Consider the following 18,333-nt stretch of genomic DNA (forward strand, 5'->3'; position numbering starts at 1 on the left):
TTCCCTTGTCACCAATGATCTTAATATTCTTATTGCTAAGAGAAAGGGTGTTAGATCTTGTACCACTAATCATCTTATCTCTAATTTTGTGTCCTATGATCACGTTTCACCTTCATTCCGTGCATTCCCCTTTTCTGTGGACAGTGTCCCTGTTCCTAAGAATGTGGTAGAAGCTTTATCTAAACCTGAATGGACAGATGCAATGCAGGAAGAAATTGATGCATTACACAAAAATGACACTTGGGAGTTGGTGGACCTTCCTGAAGGGAAGGAACTAGTGGGTTGCAAGTGGGTGTTCACAGTGAAACACAAGGCTGATGGAACTGTTGAAAGGTACAAGGATAGACTGGTAGCAAGAGGTTTTACACAAGTATATGGAGTGGACTATGCAGAGACTTTTGCTCTAGTAGCCAAGATGAACTCGATCGGGATCCTTCTTTCATTGGCAGCAAATCTTGACTGGGAATTTCACCAATTGGACATCAAAAATGCTTTCTTGAATGGTGACTTGGAAGAGGAAGTGTACATGACCCAACCTCCAGGTTTCTGTGTCAAAGGCAGTGAACAAAAGGTGTGTAGGTTAAAAAAATCTTTATATGGGTTGAAACAATCACCTCGGGCTTGGTTTAGAAAGTTCCATTTATCAGTTCAACAGATGGGGTTCAAACAATGCCAGTTAGATCACACTCTATTTGTGAAAAGAGGTGAAGGGAAAATTGCAGCTCTTATTGTGTATGTAGATGACATAGTGATCACAGGAGATTGAGAGGCTGAAATACAGAGACTAAAAAAATTCTTAGCCACTCAATTTGAGGTGAAAGATCTAGGCCCCTTACGTTATTTCCTTGGAGTTGAAGTTGCCCTCTCTCACAAGGGCATCTTTATTTCCCAACGGAAATATGTACTAGATCTACTAGAAGATACAAGCAAGTTGGGGGTAAAACCAATTGACTCACCAATTGAATCTAATCATCATCTAGGAGACGGTCAGGGAGAGTTTTTGAAAGATGTGAAGTTCCAGAGACTCGTAGGGAGACTCTTGTATTTGTCTATGACCAGGCCTGATATTGCTTATGCAGTGGGTGTCCTTAGTCAGTTCATGCACAGTCCTAGGACAACTCACTTTGAAGTTGCAGAGAGGATCCTTAGATGCCTCAAGAAGTTTCCCGGAGCTGGTTTGTTGTTCCAGAAACATGGTCACTTAAAGGTGGAAGTATATACTGATGCTGATTGGACAGGAGCAGTCGATGACCGAAAGTCTACCAATGGGTATTGTGCCTTTCTTAATACAATCATGACTATTCTTCTTCTTCTTTCTTATCTCAGCCCTCTCACAATCCAGGAAACCGGAATCATACTCTGAAACCTCCCCCCCCCCCGTGGGAACCCCAAAAGGTGGTTATGTCCGTCACTCATCATCAGCTAAACCATCTTCCCTCCCTTCCCCTTCTTCTCGCACCTCTCCCCCTCCCCTGAAACAATTCTTTTTTTTTTTTTTATGATCTTCCTTCTATTTTCTCGAACTATTCTATGTCTCTCCTCACTGTCCCCTCCCCTCCCAGGGAAAACAGCCCAAGAGATTTGCCTACCTTCACCCGTCTCTCCACCAAGCTACCAATATCTACCTTCCCTCTCTCAGAACATTCTTCCCCTTTTTCTTTCCCTTCTTTGACCTCCGCTGAAATTTCTCTTCCTTCCCCCAACCCTTCACCACCTTCAACTTTGAATTCTCCCTCTTTTCATACTGCCTTCTATTATACACTTTGTGAGCTTCTCCCCCAGACTTCTTCCTCTTCCGGCTAACTCCCTTCCCTCCCACATCTTCAGACTCCCTACCCACCCCAGCTCCAACAACCTTCGAGATTCCAGCTCCAAGAGAAGAAGAAAGGGAAGCAGGAATTACAGAGGGCAGGGAGGAGGGAGACAGGGTTTCCAAACTTACCGCTTCAGTGGGGATAACAGAGAGGGCCTTGTTTTTCACTTAAGCCAAGGAAGGGAACCCAAAGTCCTCCTTCGGAGTTTCATCATCAGCGCTATTAGGCTTCCTTACGGATTCTTCTCCCTCCACCTCGCAGCTATCTATCTCCTTAGCCTCAGGACATGGAAATTCTTGGGATAGAGTGCAGTGCACAGAACCTGAGTCCTTAATTCTCTGTAGAGTAGGACTGGAGCCCTCGTTCACCACCAGTGTCACAGAGCTCACCACATTCTCTTGATGTGAAGAATGCTTTCCTAAATGGGGATCTGCAAGAGGAAGTGTATATGAATCTTCCTGCTGGCTTTTATAGTGATACTGAAAAGGGAAAGGTATGCAGGCTTAAGAAGTCATTTTATGGCTTGAAACAATCTCCCAGAGCATGGTTTGACAGATTCAGAAAAGCCTTGATTGCTTTTGGATACACCCAGACTCAATCCGATCATACCTTGTTTGTGAAGCGAAGGGGATCTTTGGTGTCAATCCTAATTGTTTATGTGGATGATATTGTTATCACGGGGAATGACCTAAGTGGGATTGATTGTCTGAAAATGAATCTACATAAAGAATTTGAAATTAAGGATCTTGGAGAACTGAGATACTTCCTAGGCATTGAAGTTGCAAGATCAAAACATGGAATTTTTATCTCTCAAAGGAAGTATGTCTTGGATCTTCTTCAAGAGACAGGGAAGCTTGGAACGAAGGCAATCAGTACCCCTATTGATCAGAACCATAGAATCAATGCATCAGAAGGTGAACCAGTAAAGGACAATTGGGAGATATCAGATACTTGTAGGTCGGCTGCTATACTTGTGTATGACAAGACCAGACATTTCCTATGCAGTAAGTGTGGTAAGTCAATACATGCATGCTCCACGAGTCCAGCATTGGGAGGCAGTTGACAGGATTCTTGCTTATCTGAAGGGACACTCGAGCAGATGCATATTGTGTACTGATCATGGATAGTTGAAACTATAGGCTTATACAGATGCAGATTGGGCAGGATGCCTTGATGACAGGAAATCAACTTCAGGAATGTGCACCCTTGTTGGGGGTAACCTTGTCTCGTGGAAGAGTAAGAAACAAACAGTGGTGGCAAGATCAAGTGCTGAAGCTGAATACAGGGCCATGGCACATGGAGTTTCAGAACTTCTCTGGATCCGTTCCCTATTGGAAGAAATTGGTGTACAGGCAGAAGAACCTATGATGTTATATTGTGGCAACCAGGCAGCAATTAACATTGTCCATAACCCAGTCCAACATGACCGAACTAAGCACATTTAAGTGGATAGACATTTTATCAGAGAAAGAGTAATTTCTGGAGAAGTTTGTCTTCCATACATTGCTTCTGATCTACAGCTCGCAGATGTTCTCACAAAAAGTGTTGCAAAGAACAAGCTGGAGCATGATCTACGCAAGTTGGGAATGCGTGACATTTACTCCCAACTTGAGGGGGAGTGTTGAGTTGGGCCTAGTTGTTTTTTATTCTTATTTTAAGCTATTTAGTTAGGAAGTTGTTGGGCTTTAGGCCCATTAGTTTATGTTTTTAAGTTGTGACTGTTTAGCTACATTAGTAGCCGCCCTACTAAGGGCATCATTGTAATATCTCATCCTTTAGGTTAAGTATAAATATAATGAGGGGTTGGCGGCTAGGGTTAATTCAAGAATCCTGGTCGACTTCCTACTCTTTTCTCCCTCTCTTTTCTTCTCTACTATTGAAATCTTTATCTTCCTCCCCTTTTCCTTTCACAAGAAATTCAACTAAATCTACAATCAGTAATTTCTACTCATCCAATGCCAACGAGTGAGGAGTTCAAAGTAGTTCCAATGGAATTCATGGGGTTAGCAGGTTATAGCTGTTTTTCACCAGAAAGACGGCTTCTGATTCAACCATGGGTACCTCCAAGTGAAGGGATCATCAAAACGAACTTTGATAATTTCTGGCCCATTCAGAGTGGGTGGTTCTATTTAGATGGATGGGTATTATTTAATTTAGTTATTTAGGGGTGACTTAGGCAGGGAACTTATTGAGAGGTGAGCTTCTTTCTCTTCTACAAGGTCTGAAACTTGCTCACTCATCAGGCTGGATTGAATGTCAACCAGAACAGAAGGCCTTAAGATGCCTTCACTAGAGAAGCTAATGCATTCTGATGGATATCTAAAACAGACAATGACCTGGGATACTCGCTTGCAAAATAGGGAGGTTAGGATGGGAGGAGCCTGTTGCCAGACTGAGGGGTTCAGCCAAGAGACTGTGTGTCTTTCTTCATATCCCATTTCGGTTTTGTTGGTAAGCCATATGCTGTGTATTGTTCCGTGGCTTGAATGCTTGATACTTCAACTGTTGGTTCTTTCTAATCAATAATAAAATCAGCTGGATGTTCATTTTGAATTTTAAGCATTATTTCTACCCAAAAAGGACATGGATAGAAGTAGTAAGAAATGATTTAAGCATTAATAATTTAACAGTGGATATGGATTTAAATAGAACGAATTGGCAAAACAGGATTCGTTTAGCTGATCCCATATAGTTGGGATAAGACATGGATGATGATGATGCTCATTTTGAATTTTCTGCAAAATATCATTTTCTAGAAGAATGAAGTACCTGGTTATGGTAGATCTGGCATCATGGCGCAAACGATCAGATATTGCGATGGCACCAATGATGCCTTCTCCTTCACGTCCAACATAAACAAATGTTTTTGAATCATCAGATGATGATATGCTCTTAGATGACAAGTGCATGAGAATATCCTCTAGATCCATCACATCAGAAGTTGTTGATTTCTTCTGGAAACGTTCAGAAACCCATTCCATTGCACCAACTGCAACCAGAGACCCATCTACTTCTGCTAAGCATCCAAAACCTGGTTCTGTGAGTTGCCCTCTTGTGCTTGGGATTTTCAAATTCAGAGATTCTGCTTTATTTACAATGGCTTTTGCAATTGGGTGTGATGCTGTTCTTTCCACTGCAGCAGCAACCCGAAGAATTTCTGATTCTTCATAAATCAAAGAAGACACAGCAGAAACAGCTGGTTTTCCTTCTGTAAGAGTTCCTGTCTGAAATTGAAAAAGTGAGTTGGTTAGAGAATAGGATACTCAAACAATCTAATAGAAAATTATTGTGATGTCCCAATATATCTTCTTAAGTTCAAAATATGGCTACACATGGGCAGAAACTTTGTTGTATAATTTACACAAGTACTTTGTCTAAAGCAACAAAATCTATGCTGGCCAAGCGTTCCAATACATCCCCTCCTCTTACAAGAAGTCCCTGTTTTGCCCCTGCTCAGTAAATCCAGAAAAAGTATAAGTCAGAGAAAATACATTTATACAACATCTTACACTCTTCAACAAAATTTAATAGTCATTCAGCTGGACTCCCAGGAATACAGTGCACCCTATTTCTGTGTGTTAAGTCCTAATTCTTCTTTGAGTTTTCATACATCTTAGTTAGGACCAACTTTATATCTTTTTCACTTTCACCAGAAAAAAGGTTTGAGATTAGAGATACAAATCCAACCCAGCCCACATTTCCTGCCATGTCCAGCATGGGAATTTCTGGGCCTGGACATAAGTTTGTCATCCAAGCCCAGCCAGGCCCAACCCAGCCCATATGCATACAGTTGTGATTTTAAATATGAGACGTTGGCAATATATAATTCTTGAACATGAGTAATGAATTCAGATTTTATTTTGATGTTTTGATAGATTCAATGCCTCAATGGCCTATGATGGAAAGCCTAGCCCCAGCTCGGCCAGAATGGGAGTGAGCCTGGATATGTATTATCAGGCCCAGAGTGCAGGCTGGGCCGGGTGTGGGCAGCTCAGAGTGTTCTTGCACCCCTATCCAAACCTAGTTCATCACACAGCCCATGATCATCCCTATTTCAGATTATTCCACCAGTATCTTTCTTCCTATTCTAACTCATGGTATTTGGACATACAACCATAAACATGTCCAGAAGCAAATAGTTGGGATGACTAAACAGGCACACAGAATGGTCAATAGGAAACTCTAAGGCAATATTTGTAAGAAATCAGGAAAGTTGATCCTTGATAGGACAACAAATTAGTATTTCAAGGTTTTCTGGAGAATTTTTAATACCTATACAGGTTTCATAAGCACAGGAAATTCTATATGTACGGAATTATTTTCCATTCTACAAGGACTGAGGAGCTGATTGTAGGAGACCTACAGCTTCTTATTGGATAGTTGTGAGGCAATGAAGCAGGTCCATGGGTTCATTTGCATGCAATAAAAAAGGCCAGATCTCTGGTATCCAATATGAACACCTTATTTGGATGGTTGTCAGGATCATTAAACACAACTAAAGATTCTTTGAAAAGAAATGGAGTCAAAGGGAAGACCTGCACTGGGGCTATTCCATGGAGGGCAGACAGTTGTAAACTTTCTTAATTACTGACTTTTTTTATAAATAAATACTGAATTATTTACCTGGGGCTTCTGAGAAGGCTGTCTAACTTCTAGTTGGATCTTTGCAATTATCTGTTTTTTCACCATCTTAATAATGTTGTTATTGATAAAAAAAAAGGAGTTATGGAGAATTTCTGAGGTAATTCTGGGATAATATGCATAACTGGAGAAGAATAAACCTCAGAAATTGAAATTTCTGTAGTTTTCCTGCATTTGTTGATAATTATATACATTAAACATTTGCATTGAAAGTAAATGAAAGTGATGAAGTTAGTACCATGAGAGGTGCCCACTAGAATGGCAGTTGGTGTAGCCAGGCCCAGTGCACAGGGACAGGAAACTACCTGAAAATAGATGGTACAGAACAGTTACTTCCAACCAAATAAGCAATCTGATAATAAAGTTCTTTTCTTTTTTCTTTTCTCCTTTTTAAAAGATTTTTCAAATTACATACCGAGATGTATATCTACATAGGCCACATACATAGTAACAATACAAGCAAGCAGTGGTTTTCGCCATCATATTTCATAATTTCCCATTATCTAAATTCTTATGGAGAATAAGGCAAGTGGAATTGTGGATACTGGTCAGACCTGTAATAAGTTAATTCATGTAATATGTACACACTACACACAAAATTGACAAGGCTTAAAGGCCCCTTATATGTCTATCTACATAACAAAAACAAAATGAAGATTCTGGGATAATGTTATTCTATTCATTTTATAAAGCCATACTAGCTATTCATGTAATTTAGAAGGGTATAATTAACCATACATATGAAATAATAGTACATAATAGGAATGATGAAAATGGAAGAACCATCGTTTTCCTTTCCTCACCCCCATTTCTGTAATATTTTTCCCACTAGATTTCATTCTTTTTTCGACCTTTTTCTATTTACCAGAGCTTGCAGAGTCAAGGAAAGCCAGAAAGAACATAAACAGACACATTGTGCAAGCTTGTACCATAATAAAGAGGATACATGAGATGTTCAAGTTGACAATTTTTCCAGGGCCTCTCCAAGTTCTACTCCTTTGCCTCATATCTACAACTCAAACAAGGATACTTTCGAGTTGTTACTTGTGATGGAACAACATTTCTTACTTTGGAAACTAGCATTGTGTTACTGGCTTGGTAAAAACCTTCCAAGACATGTTCATCTATGGCATCATGGAATGCTCCTTGGTCAATGGAGCATATAAACCCCAATGAGAGGATCCCTCGTCATACACCTGAAAAAAATGTGACCTGAAACAAACAGCACTTCAAGTACCAAAGCTCCCAAAGCCCCTCAATAAGAAGTCACTCCCTGGCCCACTAAAGACATTGAAAAATATTTCTATGAGGGCCTAATCCTATAATCGACTCTAGAATAACTTCAAGCCAACACCTCAAAATTGGGTTGAGCATAGTAATCATGCAAGTGGTTCAAGAAAATGTAGACTTGCCAGGATTGTTTGGAACTTTTTTCCTGTAGTAACAAAATAAACTTCATAGATCAAAAGAAAGTTAGAATGTACAAAAAAGGGTGTTGAGAAAACATTCTGCCAAAAATCAAGAGTGGTTCTCAAGAATGACATATAATTTACACAAAAAGGCTGTATATCCCAGTAAGAATTTAAAAAATAGATAAAAAAATCCCTCCCAAATGAAGAGACACAAGTTCAAGCCTGAGGATAGGTAGGCTCTCCGCATTGTTGCCAGTGGGCCATATGTGCACACTGTCACTAACCCACTAACTAGGCCTCGCGAATAGCAACTTGGCCCTGTGGGGCCAAAGCTACATTAGAACACCCAAAAAAATTAAAAGAATTTACTCAAGGACCATCAATAAGTCATTTTCCTATGTTTGAAATCAAGTTTTTCTATAATAGGGGAAAATTACAGTCATGAACATCTGGATCCATGTCTTATTAAAAGACAAATCCATGTGTGGTCTTTTTTCCCCTTTTTTAATTTCAAATGATGATTTAATTTACCTCACAGGTGTACAATGACTCAACATACTTTTCTTATAGATTTGAATGGTAAGATTGCCAACTTAAATAATGGAAGGTGGATGCTAGTTTAATGGGCTTTGCTGTCACAGGCCTCTCAAATCACAAAAGATGTAACAATTTATAACCTCCTGATATGCATAAAAGCCCCATTTTATATTTGTCCTTCTGTGATTTGAGGTCTCCATGACAGACAAGGCCCTTAAGTCCTTGATACTAGTAGCATTCCTCATGAAAGAAAACCAAAAAGGTTGAGTAAAATAGGTTTTACTGATTGAACACCTTTACTATTAATAACATATCAACAAAGGCTAATAAAATTAATTGGCAAAAAAATGTATAAAGAACCAGCTTGGAACCAGCAAGTTCGAAACAAGCATGCCATTGCCCCAGTACAGCAAGCAGAACGAACTAGGACTGCTGAAGGTTGTTTCTTGATGACTATAAATATCCACATCCCAACCACTATTATCATATATAGTCAACAACAAGTAATTTTGCCTTCCTAATATTCATATGCTTTCACTAAATGGTTATTTTTGGGTTTTGGATTTGTAATTATTCCAAATTTGACATTTTCTGAAGTTTCAAAAAAAATTGTTCTTAATATTTGTTTCAAATAGAAATGCTTTACATACTTTTAAATTTTTCTTTCAAATTTTCTATTAAAATTCTATGGAAGACCAAAGTTTCCTGAAAAGTTATAAATTATAAACTTTGCTTGGACATGCATGGCACTCAAAGGGACCAAGTGCCTCGTCCACCCTCCAAAATATACTTTGCTGCATTCCACCCAACCAATGCATTTTTTTTTTGAAAATGCTGAGCAAAACACCAATATATTTTCCAATATTTTTGAAGTCATCACCTTCATACTGTGTGCCATGCAGTTAGAGCTTGTTCCCTATAATAACAACTAGTTTCAGGCCCAAGCTTGATATTAATGAAATCTCTTTTTTACTGATGAAAAAACAACTAGTTTCAGGCCAATCCAAGAGAATATACATGTGTAACTAGTTTTGGAACACAAACTGTGTTTAGCACATTTTCATAATTGATATATAAAGGATAAAGAGATAAGTTAAGAATAAAATCTTAGAGACCCATTTGAAGAGGACACAGGGATATATGTTTGAACTTGTTATTTTTGTAATATAAAACTAGTTTATCAGGACTTACCAAGACATCCACAGCAAGCTTCAAGCTCAAAACTAATGGGTTTCCATTGGGCCCAGCAATATTGTTGAGCAAAACATCTGGAAATATGTGTGTCCCAATATAGTACCTAAATGCAAAAGTGAAGTTTTAGTTAATATCAACAAAGGATTTAACACTATCGTAATCCAGGAGCAAGCTTTCTATGTGATATGGATAACAAAAATAAGACTGAATAGTATGACTAAATTAACTTGTAGTAGAGAAATCAAAGATAGAGAACAATGGTTAACAGTCTTAAGAGTTCAATCAGTAAGACAGCAATTCATGTTCTTTTTGTAAATCATGTATATTTTCCCATGTACATCTTTTCACAATCTCAGCAAGAGCTCTTTACCTACAATTGGTAACCCTTAGGTTTCGCTAGTAGTAAATAAAGAATGAGTTATATGATATATGCCAAGCATCCCTCAAATATAGTCTAGATTCTGTCACCAAACCATTTCCTTTTGCTAATTTACATTCAGAATTCAGACAATTGTCCACAAAACAACTGAACCTATTAACTGCTTGTTTGGCCATTGCATCAGTCAAACTGTTTGCTGATCTATGAATCCAGGAGAAAGTGATTCCCAGTTCCCACTCTAGATATCATGTCTTATTCATGGTGTTTTAGTATTGTGTATTGCCACAATTCTTGCTTGTTTTTAGTCAATTCACAACTACATTTGAGTTCCCTTCCACCACTAAATTTCTAGTACTAACTTAAGTGATCTCCCCATCCTTAGTCTTTGTAATACTGCCAACAACAATTCAGCTATTGTAGTCTCTATAGCCAATGGAAGATGAATGTATGGCTAAGATTGTCTTGTAGCAATTATAGATAAAAAAAAAAGATTGTCATGTTACAATCTCTGAGTCCTATCCCTAACGGATCAGGGTCACCCAATCTGCATCCATCAAAGGTTATTCTTATTTGGTTCATATCTGGTGGACACGATAGCAATAAGACTCTAGTTCTGGTAGTTGATGATGATACCCACTACAATCCTCAAAAGATGTCATCCATAGAGAAGGGAACAAACATATCTAAAGTTTTGACCAAATGGCCCATCCCACTGAAATATTTTTGATGATAGATTCCTTAGATTGTGCAAAAAAGAAGAGAGAGGGAGAGAGTCTAAATCCAAGTTTTCACAAACTGAGAATAACTATGATCTATAGCAGCCATATAATAAGGGCCATAGAGTATTTGATTAAGGAGTTGTGTTAGGAAATGCTGAAAATCATCTTTGACTTCACAACTTCCCATCAGTTGAGGCTTAAAAGCGACCTTGAATGCCAACTTGCGCCTTAGACAGACACCACAGTAGTGGTATTATTTGGGTAAATGATATTAGTAAATATAATTATGTTAAATAAATGGCTAAGATTAGTTTCTCAGCCACTGAATTTTCTTATTATACTGTAACATAAGAATCTTAAGAAGATTATATCAAATTACTGAATGAAATCTCAATGCAAAAATTTATTACAACAACACAAGGCTCATGTAGTATTTGAAACTTCTAACAGTCATAGGCTTCTCATTAGTTTCACAGGAAGAAGGTATTTGTCCCAGAAAGATGCTCCATAAGATGCAATGTTAAAAATATTTCCAATTTCATGCTATTAGTTGCACATATATTATTCTTGAAAGGAAAAAACATGGAACGTAGTGGCAAATTCCATACCAGAAAGCAAATGTTGCAGCTGATAATGTCATTACACCATACACAAATGGCCCTGCAATTGCATCTGCAAGCCTTTGTATGGGTGCTTCATGGCCTTGAGCATCCTCAACCTAAAGGTCAACAATCAACATAAGAAACTTCTTGTTTACATTAGAACTAGTTTCTTTGGATTCTGAAGCATCAATGAACCAAGACTAATTGACAGTTACATTGAAATCAGGCATCACTATTAACTCCTTGAGTATTTGACATTTGACATTAACTGTACTTAGTTTGTTAACCATTTAAAACTTATAAAGATTAAATAGAAGCCCATGATCATAAAACCATAGGAATCCTGCTCTACATGTTATAGGGAACTATAGCTTTACAAGTCATAAAAGTTGGATTTTCACTATCTTCATATCACAACTGATCAAATATTACTTGTCATTGCCAGTGATTTAAAAGTCGTGCTTAGGCGCTCAGGCGAGGCGCATTTTAGGGTAGGCGCCTCACCCAGGTCCTAGGCGCAGCCCATTCAAAAGGCACATGCCTGGTGTGCCAAGGCGGCTCGTAGAATTAGGAATGTAATATATCACATTAGCAACTTGATGCAATTGAGAAAAAAAGAGATTGTGGGTTTTATATGCTTGAAAATGTTTTATATGTTTGATTTCATTTTTAAATTCTCATTTGAATATGCTTTACATATTATATTTATGTATTTTAATTTTAGATAATAGGTTTTTCAAAACATTTATTTTAAAACTTAAGTTAATATTTTTATTAATATTATGTTTTATAATTTTTTTATTTTTTTTTAAATTGTGCGCCTTGCCTCAAAAAGGCGTGTGCCTCACCTTGCGCCTTGCACTTTTAAAACACTGGTCATTGCACCATTTCATGAATGATTGTTTTTGTTTCTCTATGACTCTATATACCAAGTGAAAGTAGTGCTTTGTTTCATATCTTCAATACATAATGCAACCAATTAATCAATTTCAACTCTTAAAGAAATAGGTAAAATTTGGGGTAGTAGTTGGATCAAAGTTCAAATTTTCAATTTCTTTGGAAATTTTGTCATGAGAAAATGGGGAATTTTCACAAAATTTGCTAAGAAATTCAGTAAATCCAGCGAATTTAAAAAATAATGGAATTTATAAGTGGAACTTTAGGGAATGTTAAAAGTAGATTGTATCAAAGTGAGTATAAACAGAAAAGAGAAAGGGACTTCAATAGACATAGATGATAAACAATTTCTTCATTTCCATCCATAGTAAGCTTCCCAATATGATGAGTATTTACAGTATGATTATTGTAGCCATCATGTTAGGAAAATGCTCCAACTATTGTAGCATTTTGAGTAAATGCTCACTGTGTTGGGAAGATCAAAGGACTTATATGCTTATTTAGTTAAAGCTTTTCAAATAAGTATTATAAAAAGTTCTATTATTCTTAAGTTAGTTAACTTATTCAAGAACAAGATCCAAATTGAGTTGTTGTTTTAGTGTTTCAAACCTATAAATCTAAGCTTTTTCTTTTAATTTCTATAAAAGTGCATCCTGATTGTCTTTAATGACCCATAATGTTTCCCGACAGTTTTTGTAAAAATAAGGAAAAACCCCAATATTTCATCAAAGCTTAAATTATTTGCACATGGCAAATTGAAAGCTTTGCTGATAAATTGTTAAATTAGGGAAATATCAGAACAATTTTGCAATCTTTTATTCCAAGAGATTTGTTTTTTCCCTTGAGAAATGAAGAAATTTTGCTACATTTACAAGAAAATGCAAAATATGGTAGGCTCCCCTTTCAGAGAATAGGCAACTATTATAGCATCTTTTAGCATAAAAAACACTTTTTATGTATCAGTGCATGTTGAGATTGACATAGTAATTGCACCATTCTTGCACTTCATAATCAACCATATTTGATGTTATTTAACAAAATAGGCATTTGAGCACAACTACTAAATGTGTTCAAGAAGGTACCATGTAAATGTATCTTACTGTATTAACCATAATGCTAATAAAAAAAAGGTATACTAACCATGCGAACTATCTTTGAAATTGTTGACATAGAGCCAGGGGTAGAGGCTTCAATCCTTAAAGGTCCATCCTGGGAAGAAGAAAAAAATAGATGATTTCGGATTTCCATTCCAAACATCCAAAGGTAAAAAAATCCAAAGATAAGATGCCAATTCATGGCATTCATTTAGGAGGAAAAGTTACCTAACTATTTGAAGTCTAAATCTTGATATGTTGTACTAACTTCATTTTCTCAATGATGCATATATTTGTGACCAATTTCAAAATCAATGATTAATGCCTTTTACATTTTACCCTTAATGATTAAGTTGTTGTCAAGAATTCTTGGCGTTAAACTAACCAGCCTTCTGATCTTTTAGCTTCTTTTTGTCCTTCCAAGAAGGAGATTATTTGTATCCTCATGATTTTCCTCAGAAGTTCTTGTGTGAGAAGACGCACCTCGCACCTCTCTAAGGGATTCTTGTTCACTCTTTGATATTTCTTTAATAAAATTCTTATCACTTATACATGCATGCATGCATACATACATACATACATGCATATATATATATATGAACAATGTCAGGTAGAAAATTGTAACAAAATAATATTATGTGTGTAAGCCTAATAAATGTAGAATTAATTGATATAAGGGAAAAAAGTTCCAAATGATTGTGTAAAACAATCTTGAAGCTAATCTTACTAGTGGTAGTCCATTAGAAGAAAAGATATGCTTCTCCTTATTAATGCAATGCCTCCATATTGTTTTAATAAGTTTTTTCATTACTGATCAGAAAAAAGAAAAATATTATTCTGGTTGCACAGTTTTAGTCACTACAAAGAACTAAAGCTATAGTTTCATCCATACTGGAACCAGAGATGATGATTGAACACAACAAATACTGTATCATTTATGTTCAAGATTTATAGAATGAGGAATACAAGAGCCCCTGTGCAAGATCTTACATCTGATCAAGTTGACTTTAGGATCTGGCACTTTAATGGGGAAAATATGAGTGCAAGTAGGTATGCAGAAAATCAGATTCTAGGCTAAACCAGGGCTTTATCCTTCTGCAGTTACACCATATCATGTTCTCCCACACACACCATTCATAAATGCCTTTATTTTCACTGTTTCTCATAGCAACTATTACAAAAATAATGTGTTTGAAATGGTAAGTTCAACAAAAAACATAGAGCACTTTAAAAGCTTACTGTACCCAGTTTATTGTTCCAGCTGAAACTGTAAGGCCTCTTTCCTTGAATACAGGAAGAGATTCTCCTGTAAGCATGGATTCATCAACAACACTTCTTCCTGCAAGAACCATCCCCTGCATAGGTAGTTAATACAGAAAGGTCAGCTATAATTTAGATAACCATGCAAGTGAGTTGGAAGAAAATGCATTATGAACTTCATGGTTAAATCCAGTAGCATTTAAAGCCATACTGAAACCCTAAATATCATTAGGGTCTTTCGTATTAAAACTGAATGAGGCCAGAAGGACTTTTTATGTTCAAACCAAATTATGCACTGTAATGGGTTTCCACAATTATATGCACTCTGCATAGTCACTAAGGTCAAAACAAGAGTGCAACCAAGTTAATATGGATCAGTAAACAAATGACTAATTCCAGTATGGAATGACCTTACTTGTAGCTCAGTTAGTAAGATGCAAATAAATTTTCATTACTTGAATTAAGGGAAAACAATGGCTCCAGCTGAGCTAAGGATTTGAACAAGACAAGAATACAAGGTGGTATTTTGGGACCCACCTAAGAGGATTCGTGACAAGATAAAACAGCACAACTGGTATCTAAGCACCCCTAATAATTCCAAGGATGGTTAACAGTAGAAAATTGATAATTGCTTTATTCTCTAACCCTATAGGGCATGGAGACTCGACCAGGGCTGAGATGATAGCTGAAGGCTTAAGAGTTGCAAGAAATCTGGATCTCAGAAATCTGGTAGTTGAAGGTGATTCTAGAGTTGGGGCTGGCTAAAGGACAATGGGAAAGCCTCTCAGCAATAATGGAGAATCTTGAAAATGCTTTATATGTTTGCTTTATTTTTAAATTTTCATTTGAATACACTTTACATGTTATGTTTATGTATTTTAATTTTAGATAATAGGTTTTTAAAATCATTTATTTTAAAATTTAAGTTTATATTTTTATTAACGTTATGTTTAATTTTTTTTTTAATTTTTTGGCATTTTTTTTGGAATTTTCTGACTTTTTTTATTTTTTATTTTTTAGCTTTTATTTTTTGTAATTTTGCACCTTTCTTAAAAAGGCGCGTGCCTCGCCTTGCGCCTCAGGTGCAAATTGGCCCTTGCGCTTTTTTTGCGCCTTGCGCTTTTAAAACACTGGTGTAAACAGAAACCAATTGTTTGGGGGACAATTAAGGGAGCTTGATTTGTAAAGCATAATTTCTGGGGATGAGAAGTTGGCTTTAGCCAGCCTTGGCCCCTTTATAATATATTTTGACCTTTGGGGTGGAGCCAACCATTAACTCTAAGAAGACAACCCAAAATGCTAGTCTTGGTCTTCTTCAAGTATGGTGTATTCTCCAACCTTGGACTGATTGAACAATCAAGGTTTGCATGGTAGAAAAGCCACAATTAGATCATGGGAACCTATTTCCAGTGCTGAAGTAACAGAGCTCTATTGGCTGATATATTTGAAGAAGAATCCAGATCTGCACACTTGTACCTTCTTTATCTTCAGAACCCTACTTGGGCAATCAGATAGAATCTGATCAGACAAGGAAAAAATATCTCTTGGGTATATCTGTCAAGAATCTAAGGAGTACTGGAGTCCACTGCAGGTCTGACATGTAGACTTCATTTAGGAGAGTCAATGCAAAGCTGGAGTTATCAGGAGGTTATAGATTCGTTCATCTCAAATGTTTGGCCTTGCAAGACCAAAAGGAATAAGATCCTTTCGGAGTATACTAGGGAAGCTGTTTTATGGGGTTTGTGGAATGAAAGAAATTCCAGAATATTTGAAGACAAAAAGCTGGAAGCAGAGTGTCTACTAGAGTAATTATGGTGAGAATAGCCCATTGGGCCCTGGTGGACATTAATTTCCATGGTGTTAGCATGAATGATCTCCTGAGAGGCTGGCATATTATTGCTGATTTTCAATTTAGCAAGCAGCAAAGGTTTGTAGAGTGGACCGCTCCAGAGGCAGGTAGATTAAAATTCAACTTTGATGACTGTAGCTTGGATAATTGGGGCCAATCTAGTGTGGGAGGTGTGGTTAAGGATCATAATGGCATTGTTCTGCTCAGCTTTTCAGGTCCTGCGGACCATGACAACTCAGAGAGAACAGAACTATTGAACTATTGGCCCTAATTCATAGAACTCTTTCAGAGGAATGATTGGAAGAATGCGGAGGTGGAAGGGAACTGCCAAATTATTATTCTGTGGATGAAGAAACAAAGGGAGATCCTGAGGACCTTCAGAGCTTTGGTGAGCAAGGCTTGGATCCTTGAGAGCAGCTTAAATAGCTTGTTCAACTGGGTTCCTAGGAGTGTCAATTCCTTGGCAGTTTTTTTTTTTTTTTTTTCTGAAAATTCCTTGGCAGGTTCTTTAGCTAGAACTGGGGTGCCAGAGATTGACTTGCTTGAGGTTGTCCTGGGCTGCGAATGAATTTGTAAAGTTGTTTTGGATGGTCAGTTTTCAGTGTCTTGTTGCCTAATTGGGCAACTTGGTGGTGGCTCTTGTACTCTTTGATCTGTGTTTCATTAATGAAATTTCAGTTATTATCAAAAAAGGAAAAATCTTGGGTTGAATGAGGGTAAAAAGGTAAAAAGGAAACGAACTAGACCCAAACCCATCTTCACCTGCTGAAACACCAGACACGGTTTGTGTGACCTTGAGAACCCTAAATCTCATTTCCTCTGACAGTGAAGATGAGACTCCTCTTGCTAAACCCCCACTACCTTCTGAATTGGACCTGGTGCCTGTGGTTGCAGATAGACTAGTTCTTGGCTTCACTAGTCTGAGAAAATCAGAGCTGTATGTGAGAGGAAAAGAATTGATAGTGGGCCTTCCAATACAAATTACAAAGAGAAGAGACCGTGGGGAAATTGCATTGCAGTATTACACATGACAAAAAGGGTCAGAGAGCAAAAGACATTTATGGAGGTCAAAGGTGAACCAGTCACTTCTTGAGGTCCTCAGCCAGTGGTTCCATGAGCTGGAATTTTAGGGTTTGAGTGGTACCTGGAAAATTTGGCAGGTTCAGTTTGAATAAAAGGCCAATGTATATGCTGGTTTAGTGAAAAGGAGTAAGAGATAGATGTCTAGTTAGATTTTGGAACTTTGAAGGCTTATTGCTTCACATCATAAACAAGCTTAAAGTATTGACAATTTCCTTGTAAACAGAAAATCTTGCTTGAAAGGCATACGTCTACGGGAATAGTTTCTCCAGGAAAAACCAGTACTGAATCTCCAACTCGAATGTCATCAGTAGGAACTTCAAGGCAAATTGCATCAGATTCAAGCACATTATCAACAGAAGCATCACCTTCGGAGGCAGTAATCACTAAACGTGAGTGAGAGGATACCAATGACTGCAAGAATAGCAACAGTGTTAGTTTTCTTTTACATTGAAAAGAAACATAATGTGAATCGAAATTATCTTCCAAGTTCCAGACATTGACACAATGAAATCAAACAGGCAGCAATTGATTAATTCATCCAATAGCCAGTAGGATTAATATCATCATATTAGGCAAATTCTAACTATGAATAAAGGGACAACAAATGCATTAATATAAAAACCAAGAAAGTTTTATATATCTCCTTTTTTCTCGCTTAAGAGCAATACAAAAGATTGCAGAGGTATCATAAGTTAGCAAAGCATGACATTGCAATTTCCAAATATTACTCATGCAGTGTTCTCGGCTGTCTAGACTATCATTTCCTTGTTTATGTTTTAATATTTTTCTACTATCTTGTTGAGGCATACATCATGCATTCCAGGCTTTAACATTGGCTGAAAAAGGTACACA

The 18,333-nt window shown here is 37.2% G+C and overlaps 1 protein-coding gene across 5 annotated transcripts in view; it reads right to left on the minus strand.

The window, feature by feature from the left end:
* Positions 1 to 18,333, minus strand: part of LOC104600565 (copper-transporting ATPase PAA2, chloroplastic) — a 35,310-nt gene that overhangs the window by 10,397 nt on the left and 6,580 nt on the right. For all 5 annotated transcript variants that reach the window (XR_016079404.1, XR_016079405.1, XM_088892915.1 and 2 more), the window contains exons 6-13: positions 17,728 to 17,892; positions 14,534 to 14,644; positions 13,336 to 13,404; positions 11,305 to 11,414; positions 9,596 to 9,701; positions 6,694 to 6,760; positions 5,184 to 5,263; positions 4,584 to 5,038 (exon numbers count right to left, since the gene is read on the minus strand). Coding sequence is in view for 3 of the 5 variants with exons in the window: in XM_088892915.1 (XP_088749041.1) it covers positions 4,584 to 5,038; positions 5,184 to 5,263; positions 6,694 to 6,760; positions 9,596 to 9,701; positions 11,305 to 11,414; positions 13,336 to 13,404; positions 14,534 to 14,644; positions 17,728 to 17,892 (1,163 nt within the window). In the remaining 2 variants the exon portion in view is untranslated. The remainder of the gene's footprint in view (positions 1 to 4,583; positions 5,039 to 5,183; positions 5,264 to 6,693; positions 6,761 to 9,595; positions 9,702 to 11,304; positions 11,415 to 13,335; positions 13,405 to 14,533; positions 14,645 to 17,727; positions 17,893 to 18,333) is intronic.

Source organism: Nelumbo nucifera, chromosome 8, assembly GCF_055504915.1.
Source record: "Nelumbo nucifera cultivar China Antique chromosome 8, China Antique-T2T, whole genome shotgun sequence".
NCBI classification, from domain to species: Eukaryota; Viridiplantae; Streptophyta; class Magnoliopsida; order Proteales; family Nelumbonaceae; genus Nelumbo; species Nelumbo nucifera.